Source organism: Pinus tabuliformis, chromosome 7 (genome assembly GCF_031772625.1).
Source record: "Pinus tabuliformis cultivar Carrire ecotype Pingquan chromosome 7, CPIR1, whole genome shotgun sequence".
Lineage (NCBI taxonomy): Eukaryota > Viridiplantae > Streptophyta > Pinopsida > Pinales > Pinaceae > Pinus > Pinus tabuliformis.
Genome location: NC_142293.1, coordinates 1,914,735,503 through 1,914,754,352, shown reverse-complemented (window position 1 = coordinate 1,914,754,352; position 18,850 = coordinate 1,914,735,503). Strand labels below are relative to the sequence as shown.

Sequence of the window (18,850 nt, the reverse complement as noted above, 5' to 3'; positions counted from 1 at the left end):
CTTATAATTCTAAAGTCATTTTATCTTTTATGTAAGTTACAATTTGGTGGATAGTTCATAAAGTACCATTGTAAACGTGGCTTTCACTTATAAAAGTGGCTTTCACTTATAAAAGTGGATCACATAAAGTAATATTTTTTTAAAAGTGAGCTAATTAGATTAAGTTTGGAAATGGGGGATTTTTTTCTAAATATAACATTATCATTCATTGATTTATTTTATAATTAATTCATGTTAATATATATTTATAAATATATGTCCCTTTAACTTATTATTTGATTAAAATATATTTAACTATTTATAGATTATCTAATTTACTTTTATAACTAACTAATAATTATATATAATAACTTTATAACTAACAATTTTAGATTAATTAATTAAATTTATTTTAATATATATTAATTTAAAATTAATTTATTTTCAATATATATTTATAAATACATGCCCTTTTAACTTATATTTTGATTAAAATATAATTTAACTAATTTTGGATTACTCTATAACTAACTAATATTTATAATAACTTTGATAACTAACAACTTTAGATTAATTTATTTTATGATTTACGGATTCAAATTTTACTTATTCTAATATATTTTTATAATTATAAAATGATCTATTTCGTATTTTAATAAGAATATTGACTTATTTAATAAAGTTTTTAACCCTTATCTAAGTCAACTAGCCGTTTCCCGGTCGAATCTAGCCGTTGTCATTTTAGCCATTACCTGGTCTAGAATGTTCTGCCATCTATTTAATATGCAAAAGCGAGATCTGTTCATTCAACTTGTCCTGACGATGAACCACACTAGTTGGTTCGAAACGCGTCGACAAATGAAACATCATGTGATTTACGCCGAAAGAATCTCTATTAAATTCACGTGGTTTGTCGACATCTTCAACAACTTTTCTTCAAAAAGCCATAACTTCTTCATCCAGAAGTCATTTTTCAGAGTCGGTTTCTTTTAATCGACCTAATTTTTCGAGATCTTTCCAATGGAACACTTAGTTTCAACATCTTCAGCTTCAATTTTTTTTAAAATGGAAAGTCCATGCCTAGTTATTCTTGACATCAACAACTACTTCCAATTGCTATCTTACATTGTGGATTTACTTAGAAGTAAAGGTCTTTATAGAATAGCCTCAGGCCAAGAGTCTAAACCTAAAGATGAAGATAAACAAACAAAATGGGAAAATAAGCAAGATCAAGCACGTGGGTTGATAGGGATGTCTATTTTTCTAGACCTTAGATTCCATATCACAGAAATTGATACCCTGATGAAGCAATGAAACAACTCAATAAAGTTTTTGGAATTAAAAATGAAATTAGAGCCTATCAACTTGAAACTGAGTTGCTTACATTGGACCCCAATAATTTTTCTTCCATTGAAGATTTTTTGTCCAAGTTCAAGACCTTCAAACTTCTTGTAAGGTGTTAAGGTTAAGAAAGAAGATGGTAGCCTTATCTATTCCATTCTTACTAAGTTAGGACCAACCTACTCTGTGTTTGTTTCCACCTTTCATTCTACTAGAGAAACCTTTATTTCTCAAGGACAAGACTACAAGTCCCCCTCTTTTGATGCTTTTTTTTATTCTTTAATAAGAGAACAATAAAAACTCTTGCATCTTGGTCTTCTTAATATTGGAAACTCTTCTAAGAAAGCCTTAGCAACCCAACAGTGACCAAGTTCAAAGAATCCTAAGAAGCAACATCCTAAAAAGAATGGTCCTAGACCAAACAAGGGTCCCAAGCCATTTCAGTCTCAAAATGAAAATTCAACTCAACAAAATGATAAGGCAACTAAAAACAAAGGGAAGAAGACTGATAGACATTGCAACTTTTGTAATCGTGATGGCCATTTAGAATCCAAATGCTTTAAGAAGATGGAAGCCTTGGAAGCAACAATGAAGAAGCATAACATCCATTTAGAGCACTCTTCAACTTCAACTTCAACTTCAGGAATACCACTTTCTGCATGTTGTTGTCAAGCATCTCGGTTTGGTTATGCACTAAATGTATCTTCTTCTTCTCATTCTCATGAGTGACTCATTGATTTTGGAGCTTCTTATCACATGGCTAAAACCAAAGCCATTTTTTCTTCTTTAAATGACTGTAACACCAAAAATATTTATGTTGGTGGTGATGATCTCTTAGTGTTGTAGGGATTGGAACTATTCATCTAGACAATGGTCAATTTAATGATGTATTATGTGTTCCTACCTTATCTTGCAACTTTCTATCTGTATATCAGATAACTCATTCAGGTGAAGGTAAAACCGTTGAATTTTCACCTCATGATGTTATACTTAAGGACCTAAGAGATCCTAGACAAATTTTGGCTACTGGCATTGCTGATGATTCTACAAGGTTGTATAAGTTTAACAACTTTGGGTCATCAACTCTTCATTCGGTATTTGTTGCTCATAATGATGAAGTGAGCAAACTTTGGCATGAATGATTTGGCCACTTAAACTATCGCTCCCTTCAAAATATATGTAAAGAAAATATGGTGACAGGGCTTCCTATGGTATCTTGTAGAGACGGTGTTTGTTCTGGATGTGTACTCAGAAAACATCATCAGGATAGTTTTGAAAAACGTGCCTCTTGGCACGCCTCAGCCCCTTTACAGCTTGTGCATTGTGATTTATGTGGTCCACTTCTAGTTGTTTCATTCTCTGGCTACAAGTATTTCTTAACTTTCATTGATGATTTCTCTAGACACACTTGGGTATACTTCTTAAATCTCAAGAGTGAAGTCTTTAACATGTTCCTGGCCTTTAAGGCCTTTGTTGAGAAACAATCTGGACATCAAATTCTTAAGCTAAGATATGATAATGGCGGAGAATATGTTAACAACAAATTCATCAACTTTTGCACTGAGCATGGAACTCAATTGCAACATACTATTCCATATACTCCATAACAAAATGGTGTAGCTGAAAGGAAGAATTGAACCTTAAAGGAAATGGCTAATTTTATGCTTCAATGTAAAGGACTTAGTCTTAATTTTTGGGCAGAAGCAATTAACTGTGCAAATTACATAGTAAATCACACTCCTAAGGTTTTAAAGAATATCACTCCAGAAGAAGCATGGAGCTCAATTAAACTAGATGTAAGTCACTTGTGTTTTTGGAAGTGAAGCATGGACCCATATTCCAGATGAGAAACATAAAGCCTTAGAACCTAAGAGTGAAAAATATATTTTTGTTGGATATTCTGAAGATGTCAAAGGATATAGACTTCTTCAACCTAAATCCAAAAATGTTATCATTAGAAGAGATGTAAAGTTTGCTGAAAATATATCGGTCCACGAGCCTAGTTCGACAGATGTGCCACCTCTCTTTATCCCTTCTACTTCTGAAAATATTTCTTCTTCAGATGATGACAACGAAGATGACAATCCTTTGCACCTTCTTGGGATCCTCCTTCAGCTCCTCAGCTTCCAAAATGGGTTCGTGTTGTTAGGGTCCTATAATTTTGATAGGATTGCTTGATTATCGCTGATCATTATTATGTTTGAGATGTTGTAAATAATATTTCCTCCTACAAATTATTTCCAAAGAGACACCAAGTACCAAGATTTAAGGAGATTTTTGCATGTAAATGTTTGGATCAGATTAGATTGCAAGTATTTTTATCAAAAAGAGCTCAAAATCAGCTTTCCAACAATATATCATGCACTCAAATCCAATTCCTGGGTCAAAAGCAAGAGAAAGTTGAAGTCTGCACCACAAAACAAAGAAGGCGACATAAGTGAGAAATCATTTATTTTGAAGTATTAAAATTAATTCAAAAAAATAAATGAATAAATCTAAACTCTAGAAAACATGAAAATTCCTTTATTCCAAAAGTCAAGGCCTATGGCCCACCCCGCACTCATGCATTAATTCCCCCCAACGTTAAAAACATCGAGATGTGTGCATATTATAATCTATGGTTATGTATAGATAAAGAATATTCCTTGCCAACCACATTTATTTGATTACTTGTCCCAAACATCCCACTATCCATGATTTTCTTAACAGTGGGGCAAGTATCTTCTTCATGAAGAACATCATAGGCCCTAGCATAAGGAGGAGTTTCATCCACAAGATTAGCAAAATCAAGAGGATTTGGCGGTCTATGCTCATTAGATGGGCTTTTCTTCTGCCAAGCATTGTTATTCCAATTATTATTATTATTTCTAGGTTGGAAGTTCTGTGCTTGAGACCTTTCCATTTGGACCCCGACCAACCTAGATTGCAAGGCACTTATTTCCTTAGCATGATTAGATATTAACTTAGCTTGATTTAGCTCCATGCTTTTATGTTTTTGCATCGTCTTTTGCATAGGATCATCATCAGATTCTTTAATCTCCTTTCCTTTAGGCTCTTTCAATTTGGTTGAAGCCGTATCAAAACCTGGGATTTCAGACTTTCCAGATGCTTTCTTATCCTTTTCAAGCTCTTCAGCTAAAGTCTGAGAAACTTTATAATCACAATTCTTAGCACGTCTTAATTCATAAGAAGTATCAGCATTAAAGGCATCAATATATAAATCCAAAAGAGACTTGTTAGGAGGTTTATAATCTTGAGGTATCTCTTCCACGATACCATTAAACCTTTTATTGAATTCCTCCACAGTTTCATTTTCATTCTTTTTTTATGACGCTGATAGCTTTAACCAACTGTCTTTCTTCTCTATTATCTCCAAACTTGTCATCAAAGGCATTAATAATTGACTGCAATGAATCAAAAGAATGATCGGTTCTCTTAGTGAACCATTCCAAAACATCTTCTTCCAAAGAGAGCACAAAAAGCTTCATCTTTACATCCTCATGATTAGCGTTAGCATCACCCCATTTATTAATGAAATACCTAAAATTATTAAGATGAGCTTTAACAATTATTGCATTGTTGTCTTGTAAAGAAGGCAATTTATCCAAACCTTTATCAGGGAGGTCATGTGGATAACCTTGAATGTTAGCGGAATTACAAGGAAGATACAAGTCATCCATTAAGTTTTGCTGAACAGGATCAGGAAAAAGAGAATGGATATCAGAGAGAGCTCCTTGCCTGAGACTAACAAGAAGTGTACGAGAAGATAGCTTGTGTAACGAACTTTGAGAACCTTTTTAGGATCTGGAGTAGGATTAACCAAGCTACTTGGGTTCCTTCTAGTACACGCCCCTGTAGAAGATGAAGGAACTTGAGTCGCCACTCGGAAAAAAATCTAACTTCAGGTAATCAAGATGCAAGGAAGGAAGTTAGTAAAAGAAACCAAGGACAAGGAACTTATCCCGGTGAGAGATGAAAGGATGAGAAATGAGGAGATGAAAATGACTAGGATAAATGTTGCAAAGCCAAAGTCCAAAAATTTGGTCCCCAACAACAACGCCAAAAAATGTTGTTGCTCAAAATGTGTAGGCATTGCGATAATGCTTCAGGTCGAGCGTTGTCACCCTGATCCCCAACCTTGTTGTTTAAGCTATCTCCCAACAATAGGCTATGGGGGGTAGACCCTATGAAAATGGAACGAAGAAGGACAAGTTGGGAACGAACGAGTGCGGGAGACACAACTGAGTGGCCAAGTACTTGTTTAGATTTAACAAGATATTAAGGATTCAATTAGATTTATATAATTGAAACCAATGCCTTATGGAGTCAACACTCTTGCTTTACAAATTTAAGGTCAACTACAAGATGGACAACTGGTGCTTAGATGAGTAACTATCCTATATGCAATGCAATTCCTATGACTTATGTGAAATGCAGGAATCTTAGTTGATTTTATTTAAATCCCTAGTCTAAGTATGACCATTTGATCTTTATCTATATTGAGCCTAAACTTTAGAGTAAATGGTAGAGAGAAGTCAAGGTGAAGCACAAGAGGGTGTGATTAACGATCCCTCTCCTTGAAATCTAACGTACCTGGTGCCTCCGGCGTTGTAGAGGCTGTGGATCTGATCACTGTAAGGTCACTGTTATAGATACTAAAAAGAGTAGACTTCTCAAGAGAAGATGCAGAGGTGTACCTATCTCTCTACCAACCAAGCTTATGCTTGGAGGCAAATTTTAATGTGCAAGACTAACTTAGGACGCAAATGCAAGGTGAAATTAATGGATGATTACTGAAGCGAGAATGCTTAAGTTTAAGTACTTAGTAAAAATAGATCTTGAGTTAAGGAAGCAAGTACTTAATAATGATGTTCAAAAGATAATCTTAACATTAAGGATAAGTGCCAATATGATGTCAGAGTGTGCCCAACAAGATAAATGATTTATCAATATGCCCAAGATGGCAATAACAAATGAACCCAAAGCAATGATTACAACATTTATTTATTTAGAACTTTTAGCCAATGATCAGTTAGACACTAAAACTAGTGTTCTTTTAATAAATTAGGAAATGACCATTTAAATTGAAAGATGCACCAATTGAAACAAGAAATCTTGAAGATCTTAAGACTTTAGAATGCTAATGTAAAGCTATCATTCACAAATAGTTAGTAAAGCTGAACCATAAACTGTAACCAATTAGAGTGCTTGCTTAGGACAACAGTAAGCCACTTATTTTCCAATGATAAAGGAGCAACAAAATAAGTTTATGACACAGTGAGCAATTTAGATTCATTTCTTAATCAATCTTATTGGAACATGAAAATAAAATGAAATTCAAAGTAAACTTAGGGCAACAACAAATAAGATAACACTAAACAGTTTGCAATAACTACTTATGAATTTTCCTTATGCCAAGTGTGTCAAATAGTCATAAAACTTTCACTTCTTCTTGACCTAGACTAAAGCACTTGAGATAGAGAACAAACAGTGACAAAATATGCTATTACCACTGATATATCAGACTTGATTATGCTTATTATGCAGATGTGATAGTCATTAAAATCACCAGATCTTTACCAGATGAACAATGCTAAATTTACCTAAGTGACTTGCCAATGTATTTAGCAATGTATGAGCAATTTTTGTGTTAATTAGATGAAGTAAATGTCATTGTTTCTATCAGACTTTAGTAAGCATTCAAAAATGGATTTTGCAGTTCTATGCCAAACAGAGAATGCTCCACTAATGCAATTAATTCCTTGGATTATTAGACAATTTGTGATTTATTTTTAGGGCGCTTTCATCACTGTCACGAGATAATTTCTTAGCTGTAGATGAACAGTGAAGAAACAAAGGGTTTGAGGGTGCAAACCAGTGAGCCCTTTGGGCTTGGAGACACTTGCAGAAATTGTCAACAAACCCCTTCAATAGATGGTCCACCTTAAAAATTTATCAACCTCGCCTTTCACTGAATAATTTGGAATTCTTTGGCCCTGCAAGCAAAGATTTGAGACTAGATCTTGCCCTCCAGGGCCTAGATCTGTCTCAAATTCCAAAGATCTCCTTGAATAATCTCAGATCTACATATGCACAAGATAAAATCTAAATACTCAAGATCCAATATATACAAAAATAAAACTAAAACCCAAAACCCAGGTGTTAGGAATTAAAAATTATTTTACAAAGGCTTCAGATCTATACAAATAAAAATACAAATCTACTAGATTTGAGGAGTATGAGTTCGACTCCACTCCCAGATATGTAGATTCAATCTCTTCCTAGCCAGATCTATCAATAAAACTCAGTCTATGAAAGATAAATAATTTTAAATGAGGCACTAGCCAAGAAACCCTGCAAGAGAAACTTCATTAGATAGATCTTGAGGTTTCAATTAGGAAGGCTCTTCAGATCTTATGCCTTTGGAGTTGGCTGGTCCAATTGAGGACTTGTCCTAATACCTAAGTTTTTCGAACACAGAGGATTTCTGCACACTCAAGATCAAGCTATAGAGATATAAAATAACAATGTAATCTTAAAGAATTAGAGATATTTGCTAATTAAATTAAGTTAAAATGCTATCTTAGGTCCAATAACCTATGCAAGATACCTGTACAATAAGTTATTTCACGAGGGCTAGTAATCAACAACTTATAAAAACATTATTCAACAGAATATTAAGAACAATTATACCATAAGAAACAAAAAAGGAACACCACCATCAATGAAAACCGGGGAGACTTTGTGTTATTATTATTCTGGAAAAGATTACAAGAGAGCTTCAAGAGCAAGTGCATGATTCAATGATCGGATCATTGTGAGACAAATGACCTCTAATTTATAGATAAATTCTACAAATGTCTAGATGGTTTGATCCCCGTTAAAGTAATATAGACTATTGATAAAGATTTGATTATCTTTTAATCTCTATTGTCGAAAATTTTTATTTTTTAAGGAATTTTCGAATTTCTTTTTTAATTCATTTTTAATTAACTCAAAATTAATTATTTTGAAGAGCCCTGCCCGTGAAGAAAACTCTGCGAGTAACCGGGCTAGGGCTTTTGAGCTATCGCACGCCCCTTGGGCCGCCGCGTCTTTGTCTCTGTTCTGCTACTGCTGCGCGTAGCCATGGAGCCCTCTGGGGGCTCGGATCTGCCTCCCCCCCGGAGGTTTCTGCCTTCAAAGAAATGATCGCACAATGCAATAAGCGCCCTCCCTCTGTGAGCCAGCAAAAATTTGTGAAGAAGATGGACACCATCCCCTCTGTCGCCCTCCCCGAGGAAGAAACCTGTAAAGCTGCTCTAAACCTGGCTGAGCGCGGCCTCATTGGCCAGTTCACGGGCCTCTGGCCCTCTCCCAAATCGGTGGAGGAGTGGACTCAAAGGAACTGGAAGCCGCTTATCAAAGAGGGAGTTAAAAGCTATTTCGTTGGCAAAGGTTTCTTCGTCTTTGTCTTCGAAAGTGCAGAGGACAGAAGCTTGATTTTCAGGAATGGCCCTTACTTCATGGGGCCGCAAGGTCTATACCTCAATAAATGGTCGCCTGATTTTGATCCAGCTCAGGACGTTCCTACGGCCGTTCCGGTCTGGGTACGCCTCCCCCATCTTCCTCTTCATTGCTGGAATCCTAAGTCCCTCCAGATCATAGGCAACGCCTTAGGCAATTATATCGATCAAGCCCCAAGGAAAGATCAATACTCCTGTGCCCGCATTTGCGTCGAAGTAGACCTAGAGGAGGGCTTACCGGAAGCCATCAATCTCACAGTCGCAGGATGGACCCATGTCCAAGAGCTGGACTACGAACAGATCCCATTCAAATGCAGACACTGCCATGGTTACGGGCATTTTGCCAAACACTGCAAGAAAAAGGCAGAAGATCTTCCAGAGAACCAAAAAGGAGAGCAGTGGACTCTAGCCCAAAAACCCAATAGGAAGGGCACCGGGAAAGGCCCCCTGAAAGAGGCTCCAAGCAGTTCCAATCACACCCAAGGCAAAAATCCAAATGGCAAAGAAAACAGTCAGAAAACGACAGCTACAACAAACCAGGAAACCCTGGAACAACCTGGATCTCCCACCAATATTCAATATGGAGGGGAAAAGACACTTCCTGAGGCCACCCAAGGAAGCCCTTCAAACCCCTCATATGCAGACGTCACAAGGAAAAAGCCTATTGACAGTTCAGGGTCATCGGAGGATGAGACCTTCGAGCAACCCATCAAAAAAGTTGGCAGGAAATCTCGCAGAGAAGAAAGGGAAGAGGAGGCCGAAAGGCTAAAAACTCAAGGAAGCCAGCCTACTATTGAGATGTCTATCGGAAGAAATACAAGGACCAGGCCTCCTAAGGGAGGCTCCCTCCACTTCCCAGGTAAATAATGTGTCTCGTCTCTTGGAACTGCAGAGGACTGGGTAATCCCTCGAAAGCTGAAGCGATTAAAGATCTTCTCAAGATGGAGCCCTCAGACATCCTCTTGCTCCAAGAGACAAAGATAGAGGGGAAAGCCCTCTTGGATATCAGTCAAAAGAAATGGAAGAAAAATGTAGGAAAAGCAGTCAGCTCAAGAGGCTCTTCCGGAGGTCTCGCAACTCTCTGGTCAGAGGATCTCTTCCAGCTGAAAAATTCTCAAGAAACTCAACACTGGATCTTCACGGAGTTAATGCACAATCCAAGTAAGTTATCCTTCTCCCTTTTCAATCTTTATGTCCCTGTTTTATACTCAGAAAAAAGAGATTGCTGGACCTCCCTCATAGCCTTCCTTGAGCAACACTCCCCCAAAAATATCATTTTGGCCGGGGACTTAAATATTGTTTTAAAATACAAGGAAAAAAGGGGAGGCACACACAGCAGAGATCCCTTCCTTCCTATGGTCGAAGGACTCATTCAGGATTGGGACCTCACTGATTTCATACCAGCGAAAGGGCTCTTCACTTGGACCAATAACAGGGTGGGAGGGGAACATATCTCTGCTCGACTGGATCGATTCTTGGTTCAGGGTGCTCTGATGACAACCAAGAAGATCATTACCACCAAAATCCTTCCCAAACTCACTTCAGATCATAAGCCCATCCAGCTCTCTCTAGAAGACGAAGAAGATTTGGGCCCCATCCCTTTTCGCTTCAGCCCTCTATGGACAGAAAGAGAAGGTTTTTTTGACACAGTAAAAGCAGCTTGGAGCAAATCCTTCTCAGGGTCCCCCAGCTATGTGTGGGAGCAAAAACTCAAAGCCACAAAGCACGCTCTGAAGGAGTGGATCAAAAAACCTGCTCCAAATCCAACTAGTCTCCGAAAAGAAATTGTGCAGACCCTTGAGGAGCTGCAAACAGATATGGAAAACAGAGATGTCACTCCAGCACTGCTGGATAAAGAAGTCAAAATCCAATGTTCGACCTTTCAATCCTTTCGGTTAGAGGAGGAGTACTGGAGAATCAAATCTAGAAGTCTGTGGTTGAAGGCGGGTGATAGGAATACCACCTTCTCCATCGTCAATATCGGGCAAGACTCTGCAGAAATCACATCTCTGAAATAACAACAGCAGAAGGGCAGACCTGCAAAGGGTTCAGTCAGATCAAAGAGGCAGCTGTAAATCACTATAGTCAGCTTTTCACTGCTGGAATCCAAGGTAATGAGGAGGACATGGCAGACTTCCTTTCCAATATTCCCCCTCTGGTCAGAGCTGAAGACAACTTCGAACTCAACAGACCCTTTACGGAAGAAGAAGTCATAAAAGTGATCTGGTCTATGGACTCAGATAAGGCTCCTGGGCCCGATGGTTTTACCATCCATTTCTACAAAATGTGCTGGGACATTATTAAAACAGATCTCCTAAAGATGATCAAAGGATTCAGGAATAAAGCCAAGGTAGGGGGAGGAACCAACTCCACATACCTGGCCCTCATTCCAAAAGATTCAAATCCTGAAACCTTTGCCAGATTCAGGCCAATATCGTTGTGCAACGCCTCTTACAAAATCCTAGCAAAGCTCCTTGCAAACAGGATCAAGCCTCTCCTAAACAGACTTATCTCCAGCAATCAAGGCGGTTTCATTGAAGGCAGGCACATCCTGGACAATGTCATTCAAGTTCAGGAGATCATTCATTCAAGCCAGAAACGAAAAGAAAAAGGGATGCTGATCAAACTTGACATGGCCAACGCCTTTGACCGAGTCAACCGGGCCTTCCTTTACAAAGTTCTCCTCGCCTTTGGTTTCTCCCCTCACTTTGTTGCTCTTATCAAAGCCTGCACTGACACCCCTTGGATTGCCCCCCTCGTCAATGGCCGCCCCACCTCCTTTTTCCATGCCCAGAGAGGTCTTAGGCAGGGATGCCCCCTCTCTCCCTTCCTTTACATTTTGATGGCGGACACTCTCAGCAGAAAAAGCGGCAGGCACTCTTCCAGGCCTTAAACCTTCCATTCACTCTCCTGCCCAGAATCATGCTCTTTTTGCAGACGACTCTCTCCTACTCGGAGGAGCTTCTCCTAGAATTGCCAAAGCTTTTGATGAAGTCCTAAAAAGTTACTGCAGGGCCACGGGAGCCTCCATAAATGAAAGGAAAAGTGAAGTCTATGGATGGAATATCGATCAACAGGAGCTCACAAACATCTCTGCTCTCCTAGGTTTCAATAGCCAAGCCCAATGGGAGACGATAAAATACCTTGGACTCCCTATCATTAATGGCTGCAATAAGAGAGCTCTGTGGTCTGAAGTCATCAGCAAAATCAAGACAAAGATCACAAGCTGGGGAGGGTATTGGCTCACTTCCGGTGGTAAGGTCATCTTGATCAAGTCTGTTCTCTCAGCATTACCAATTTACCAAGCTGCCTTCCTACTAGCACCAAAGCAGGTGACAGACCACATCTCCAAACTGATTCGTGACTTCCTCTGGCAAGGTGGGAAAGGGAACACCCATAAAATGCATCTTGTGAAATGGGAACAGGTGAAACGCCCTTTTGCAGAAGGAGGTCTGCAAATCAGGGATCCAGCCATGGTTAATCTGGCGTTGGGGGGAAAAATACTCTGGAATTTATATGAGAATCCAAAGCACCCTGTCAGCGAAACTTTGAAAGCAAAGTATGCCCATAAGGTATCGCTTCGAAATCTACAGGCTTCCCAAACAATTAACGCCTCCCAGGTATGGAAACTCTATAATAAAAGTTTGAATTTCTTCAAAGACAGAGTTTATAAAATCCCCGGCAACGGTAAACATACAAAACTGTGGCATGATCGTATTATGGACAGCGCCCCTCTTTCAGAAAACGAGGAAATCGACGAAATAAGACAATGGTTGGAGCGCGCTGGAATCAACAGTGTTTATGATCTTTCCAAGTGGGACAGTCGTGGCGCATGGATCGGTTGGGATTTCCATGGCATCCCAGGCCGCCTAAACCATCAGATGATTGTGCTCGATGAGTTGCTGGAGGAAGCAGCTCCAGTGAGCAGATGGTCGAAGGACAGATGGGGTTGGGGGCGCTCCGGGACTTATACATCAGCGGCAGCCTTCAACGCTCTCCAACCCACAAAGAACAGCAGCAGAAACCCGGAATTCTGGAAGAAAGTATGGGAGCCCCTCGCTCTACCAAAAGTCAACTTCTTTTTTTGGACGCTGGCTCATAATAAATTGCTAACCGGAGACAATCTGATGAAAAGAGGCATTACTGGGCCTCACAGATGCGAGTTGTGCAGAAATAGTGAAGAAACAGCTAAGCACCTCTTCATGGACTGCAAGTTTGTCAAAGAGGTGTGGCGTCTTATCCTTTATGAGTTCCAAATCACTGTTCCCTCGTACAACTCTGTAGCCGATCTCTTCGATGCCTGGAATCATTGCTACCCCCACAAAATCCCCAGCAAATCTTTTTGGAGAAAAATCTGGATTGCCATCCCCAAATTCACTTGCTGGCAGACTTGGCTGGCCCGGAACGACCTGATCTTCAACGGAAAAGAACAAACTCCTCTAGCTGTAGCTGCAAAAGCGAAATCCCTCCTCCTGGAAGCTGCCCAACAACAGTACTTTTCTGCAGACCCATTGCTGCTTCCCGAAGAAGAAAGGTGGCTGAATTCTCTCTCCCCCTACCCCCGGAGGTTGCTTTCTGCCCCTCAATCAATGAATCCAATCTGGAGAATAAGAGAAACTGAAGAGAACTTTCAAGAATGGTGGAAAAAACAAAAAATATCCACGATCTTCTTTGATGGCGCCTCCAAAGGCAACCCCGGGGCTGCTGGGGCAGGTGGGGTCATCTATGACCCGGCTGGAGTCAAAAGGGACATCTTCTCCTGGGGCATTGGGCAGAAATCTAACAATCAAGCCGAGATATTAAGCCTTCTTAAAGCCTGCCAAATTGCTAGAGACAGAGGGGACAAAGAAATCCAAGTTTTCGGAGATTCCGAGCTCATAATTAAAAAGATAAATTCGGAGAACTTGTTCATCAATGTAAGCCTTAACAAAACTCTGAGCAGATTGAAGGAAGTCCTACTCGATTTTGAATCCTACAAATGCTTCCACATACTCAGAAATCTGAATAGCGAAGCTGATCTGTTGGCAAATAAGGGCTGTACACTTGGGAAAGGTCAAATCCTCATAAACGGGGATAGTTCTATCCACCTATGTAATCCATGAGGATTCTGCAGCATGCATTATGGAACAGAATTAGATGCAATGTAATGATGGCAGCATTGGCGTAAGTCCAAATTTCTTCCAATTCAAATAAAGATACACCCGTTTCAGTTAAAAAAAAAATTAATTATTTTGAGCTAATTTCCACCAAAAATTGACTTTGACTTAACCACTAAGGCCCAATGGTCCAAATTTCTTGAAGTTTTCAATATTCCCTTGGCGGGAAACCTCCAAAAATTAATTTAGACCCATGAATTTTTTATTGGGAGAATTTATTTTTCCTAAGATTTAATTTTGACTATAATTAATTAAATTTCTGGTTTATGATTTTTAATTTATTTTTGCTAGAAATTTTAATTAATTGACATATGAGGGGATTAATAATTTTTGCAACTCTCTAATATTTTAGCACCATGGTTAAAATATTATTTACATAAGATAATTACATCTAACCCATGAAGGAGAAACATCCGTTTGTTATAGACTCAAAGACCAGATTCTATGACAACATCTAACCCGGGAAGTTTACAGAATTTCTAAGACCAAATTCTATGAAAACATAAAGATTTCTGGGAGGTTCCATCTCCATATTGCCAAAACCAGAAACTACAACATTTTTATTGACCTGTTTACAACTATATATCTTGCAAAATTGACTGCAGAGGAACACACTTTTACAGTGTTTTTTCATTCAATGGAAGGGAAATTTCTTGACACTGCGACCTCCAATTCATAGTTTACAATCCCTTCTAATGGATGCAGTCTTGTTGTTGAGCTTGGCCTCGTCATGTTCTCCACCTGGCGTCAAAGAGTGTCAATTTCATCATTCTGACTATCCATCAGCTGCTGCATGGCAATCAACTTATCTGCTTGATCTGCTACCTGGAGGGAGAGCTTCTGGATAAAATCTGCAAAAGGTGACAGTCTATATTGCTGGCTACAGGCGGGTGAGGGAAGTGAGGAGTCAGGACATTCTGGGGGATCTTCCCCATCATCTTTATGTCTGTGAGGTTCCATTAAATCCCAACTGTTGTTCCTTCTATTCTCGAGCTTGTTCCTTTGCAACACAAGTTCAAAGCCCACCTAGAAATTCCAACAAAAATGCAGAGATACAACTCCTTCTAAGAAGTTTGCAGATCGAATTGGAAGGTTGAACCAAGATTGGAAGAAACGTATTACCAAATTCGAAGCCAATCGTGAGAAGGAATCTTGTGAGCCCTCTGAACTAGTACTTCCTGTTTGCTTGGACTGCTGGGTGTGTGGTCTGGCCTTGCTTTTGTCCAATACTGCCTGCATAGACAATTCGATTTTTGTTGGAGATGGCTTCGGCACATTCTAGGACCAAGTGTTGTTGAAGGCCTAAAATCACCCATCCTAGACGAGCCAAACCTCAGTCTTTAATTCTCCTTTCAATGGAAAAGACTCCAGGGAGGGAGAAGAAGGAGCTTGGCTTCCTTACTCTGCGAGTGACAATCCATTCTTGGCAGATAAACACTGAGCTTGATGGACCTGGTTCCCTCCTCCATGAATGCTTGATTGGATCTCAGATCTCTCCACATGAACTCAATCCCTCTCGCTGGAGCTATTGCGGAAAACAAGGCCAGGAGGATGTGAGACTCACACTTGGGTTTTAATGGCCATGACCGGTCGAGCAGCCTTACCAATACCTGAGTACAAGACAGTGCGTGGCTATCACGCTGGCCTGATGCCCCATCCCATATAACAACTTCTCCAATTAAGGTACTCACATCCAATAACATTGAATGCACCCAAATTGTAATAATGCCCTTGAGTTTGTTAATTGAACTATGTTTGCACCGGTTAGCTCTGTAGTATTTGAGATCTGGAGACAGAGAAATATATGATGAACATTTGCCAAGTCATGGGATGTTTTTCCAGGGCCTTTTCCCATTAATTTCTATTTGACCTTTCACCAGACCCAAGGCTTAATTAGCTCGCTGGTCTGCCATTTTATTCTGGCTTATTAGGATGTGATAAAACATTTATGATGAAATGATTCGAACATGCTCTTGATCCTTTGCAAAAGTAGCTTTAGCTTGTTGGTTTTGAAGGGCGTGTCTTTTTGCAAAAGATGAGTGAGAGAGTCTCCTATAATGGTAATCCTGGAGATTCCGAGGTCCTTGGCTAAGGACAGTGTTGGGAATCACTATTTCTGTTAGACCGAAAACCGCAGGTGTTAGTCAATGATCCCATCGCTAGAGATAAGGATCCACGAGAGGCGGTTAGTCCATGTCACGAAACACACGGGGAGCGTTGGTTTATCCAATGTCCAACAGTCTTCCCCCCAACGCGCGCTGGGTGTGTGTCGAACTTGTGACCTACGCTCTGATACCACTTGTTGGGAATCATGATTGCCGTTAGACCAAAACCCGCAGGTGTTAGTCAATGATCTCATCGCCAGAGATAAGGATCAACGAGAGGTGGTTAGTCCATGTCACGAAACACACGGGGAGCGTTGGTTTATCCATTGTCCAACAGACAGTCCTAGGAGAAGACCATACAATTCTGCCTTGTTGGTTTCTTTGCCCAGCTCCCATGCAAACCTAATTTCTTGATGCTCAACAGGGTCCCATAGGATCCTGCCCCCTCCTGCCACCCCTTAGTTGTATTGTGTCTTTACTCTTTACTATAATCTCAGTGGTTCATAAAAAGGGGAATTAGTTTGTAATTATTGAAACATTTTACTGACCAGTTCTTTTTGCTACTATTAGGTTATTGAACTTGAAGCTCATGCTGTGAAAGGACAGGGAAAAACACATGCCAAGTGGTCCCCTGTTGCAACTGCACGGTATAGAATGCTTCCCGAGGTAATAACTGTTATAATGTAATTGTGTAACACCTATAGTGTATATATTATAAGAAAAGTCTGTTAAAAACTTTGTGAATAAATATGTTCTAATTCAAAAAATTACCATTTCATATTGTGCCCATAAATCTATTTTTCAGGTTGTTTTGCTGGAAGATGTTCGTGATGATATTGCAGAAGAGCTTGTTCAGAAGTGTCCTATGAAAGTCTTTGACATTGAAGACCTTGGTGGAGGTGGGCTTTTTATTAAATGAAATTTATACATCTAATCTCATCTTTTGTGGTGGTACAATACACAATATGTTGCCGCTTTATGTTAGAAGTTGTTTTGAGTGCTTCCGATTTCCATTAACATAAAATTGGCTTTTATGTTTAACAGGGAAAAAGAAGGCAAAGGTTGTTCGTCCAAGAGAGTGTACATTATGTCGTGAATGTATTCGTGGGGATGGGTGGGATAAGCGAGTACAATTACGTCGTGTGAAGGAGCACTTCATATGTAAGTATTGTTACATGGGATTGTGTAGATATTAGTAATATTATGGCTTAGATTATTTCATTGGCTGCATCTCAACCTTTAAAGTTTTAAACTTTTAAAATAATTTAAGCTTTCAGAATACAGACTGAAATTTTGTTTTCCAGTTACCATTGAGTCAACAGGGGCATTGCCACCTGAGGTGCTTTTCACTGAAGCTGTGAAGATTCTCGAAGAGAAATGTGAACGGATATTGGCTGAACTCTCATGAACTGAAAATGTGTGCCAGCATATTCATTAATTCAACCTCATCTTTGTGCTTGTAGATCAGCAAAACCAATTTTGATTGCAAAGTAATAGGTGTGCTTGTAACAGAGATCTCTGATTACATAATATGTAATAGGTGATCTTTGATTTTTCAGTCATTCATTGTTGAATAGGTTTGAGAGCCTTCTTTCCTCTATATTTTAATATTAGTTCTTGTCATAGAAAATTTCATGTTCTTCATGGTGAGTTTGAGTGATTAACTGAACTGCATGAGGCCAATATTTTGAGAGCTCTCTTTGAAATATTGGATTGGAAATGCTTTTTGCTTCATATTTCAAAATGGTTTTGTTATAGACGTTATTTAATCAGCAAGCTCTCTTTTAGTGCATAATTTACACACCAAGGGATTTTCTTTGAACTTGTTCTGGGCTTTTGCACAAAAGAAAGATTGCATGAATGATCTATTGGGATCATGCAGTGAACTTGTAATCAACTGGGACATCTGCAATCAAATGGGACATCTACTGCAATAGAATGGGAAATGAACAATAATAATAGAAATTAATAAATATACAACGGGGCACCTGTAAACCCAGGGGTGGATTACATTTGCAAAACCTAGTAATGGAGGAAGACGTCTCCAGTAAACACTAGAACCTGGTTGATTATATTGATAAAATGATAGAGATATACACGAGAGAGGGCAAACCCTTGTTATTTCCATTCATAGGTAAATACCCTAGTAAAGTCCTAACTAAAACTTCATCACTAAATATGTCATTATGGCCTCATTATACTAGAGTGGTATTTTTACATATGTAACAGTTCTAGAAATCACAAGTTTTTATACGCAAAATTATATAATCTGGAAATTTTGGTCAGGCAATTACTGCAAATTCAAAAATCCCCCCCATGGAGGTTTCCTAGATCTAATCCCTGTGAACTTTCAGCATTAGGGTCTATCTAAAATATTAATTTAGTGCAGCAAACAATGGGCAGTTTTTGACTTCACTTCAACTTAATGTGCTAGGCAGCTCAAGAGAAAATATAGCAATGTATGGTAACAGGCTTCAGTGCTGAGGACATACATTTCAAGCATATACCAGATCCAAGAAGCACTTGATTACAACAGTTTTTTTGGCTGAAGTATCTGGTCTCTCATCTTCCAATTGTATGTTAAATCACTTAACAACTTCAGCACTATGTTATTGCAAATCTGTATGAACATGTACTGAAAATTATTCAATCAAAAAGACAATGCAAGCTGAAATTCAATTCTGCAATTACAAAGTTTTGGACCACTAGGAACTTCATCTATCTATCTATATATATATATAAGAATGAAGTACATGTACATACC

The 18,850-nt window shown here is 39.0% G+C and overlaps 1 protein-coding gene across 1 annotated transcript in view; it reads left to right on the top strand.

The window, feature by feature from the left end:
• RPAC43 (RNA polymerase I subunit 43) overlaps window positions 1-17,728 on the top strand; it is a 62,025-nt gene extending 44,297 nt beyond the window's left edge. Inside the window, exons 6-9 of the mRNA XM_089460673.1 lie at window positions 16,657-16,752; window positions 16,892-16,985; window positions 17,131-17,247; window positions 17,391-17,728. Of these exons, the coding sequence (XP_089316799.1) occupies window positions 16,657-16,752; window positions 16,892-16,985; window positions 17,131-17,247; window positions 17,391-17,494 (411 nt within the window). The 3' untranslated portion in view covers window positions 17,495-17,728. The remainder of the gene's footprint in view (window positions 1-16,656; window positions 16,753-16,891; window positions 16,986-17,130; window positions 17,248-17,390) is intronic.
• The last annotated feature ends 1,122 nt before the right edge of the window (window positions 17,729-18,850 follow it).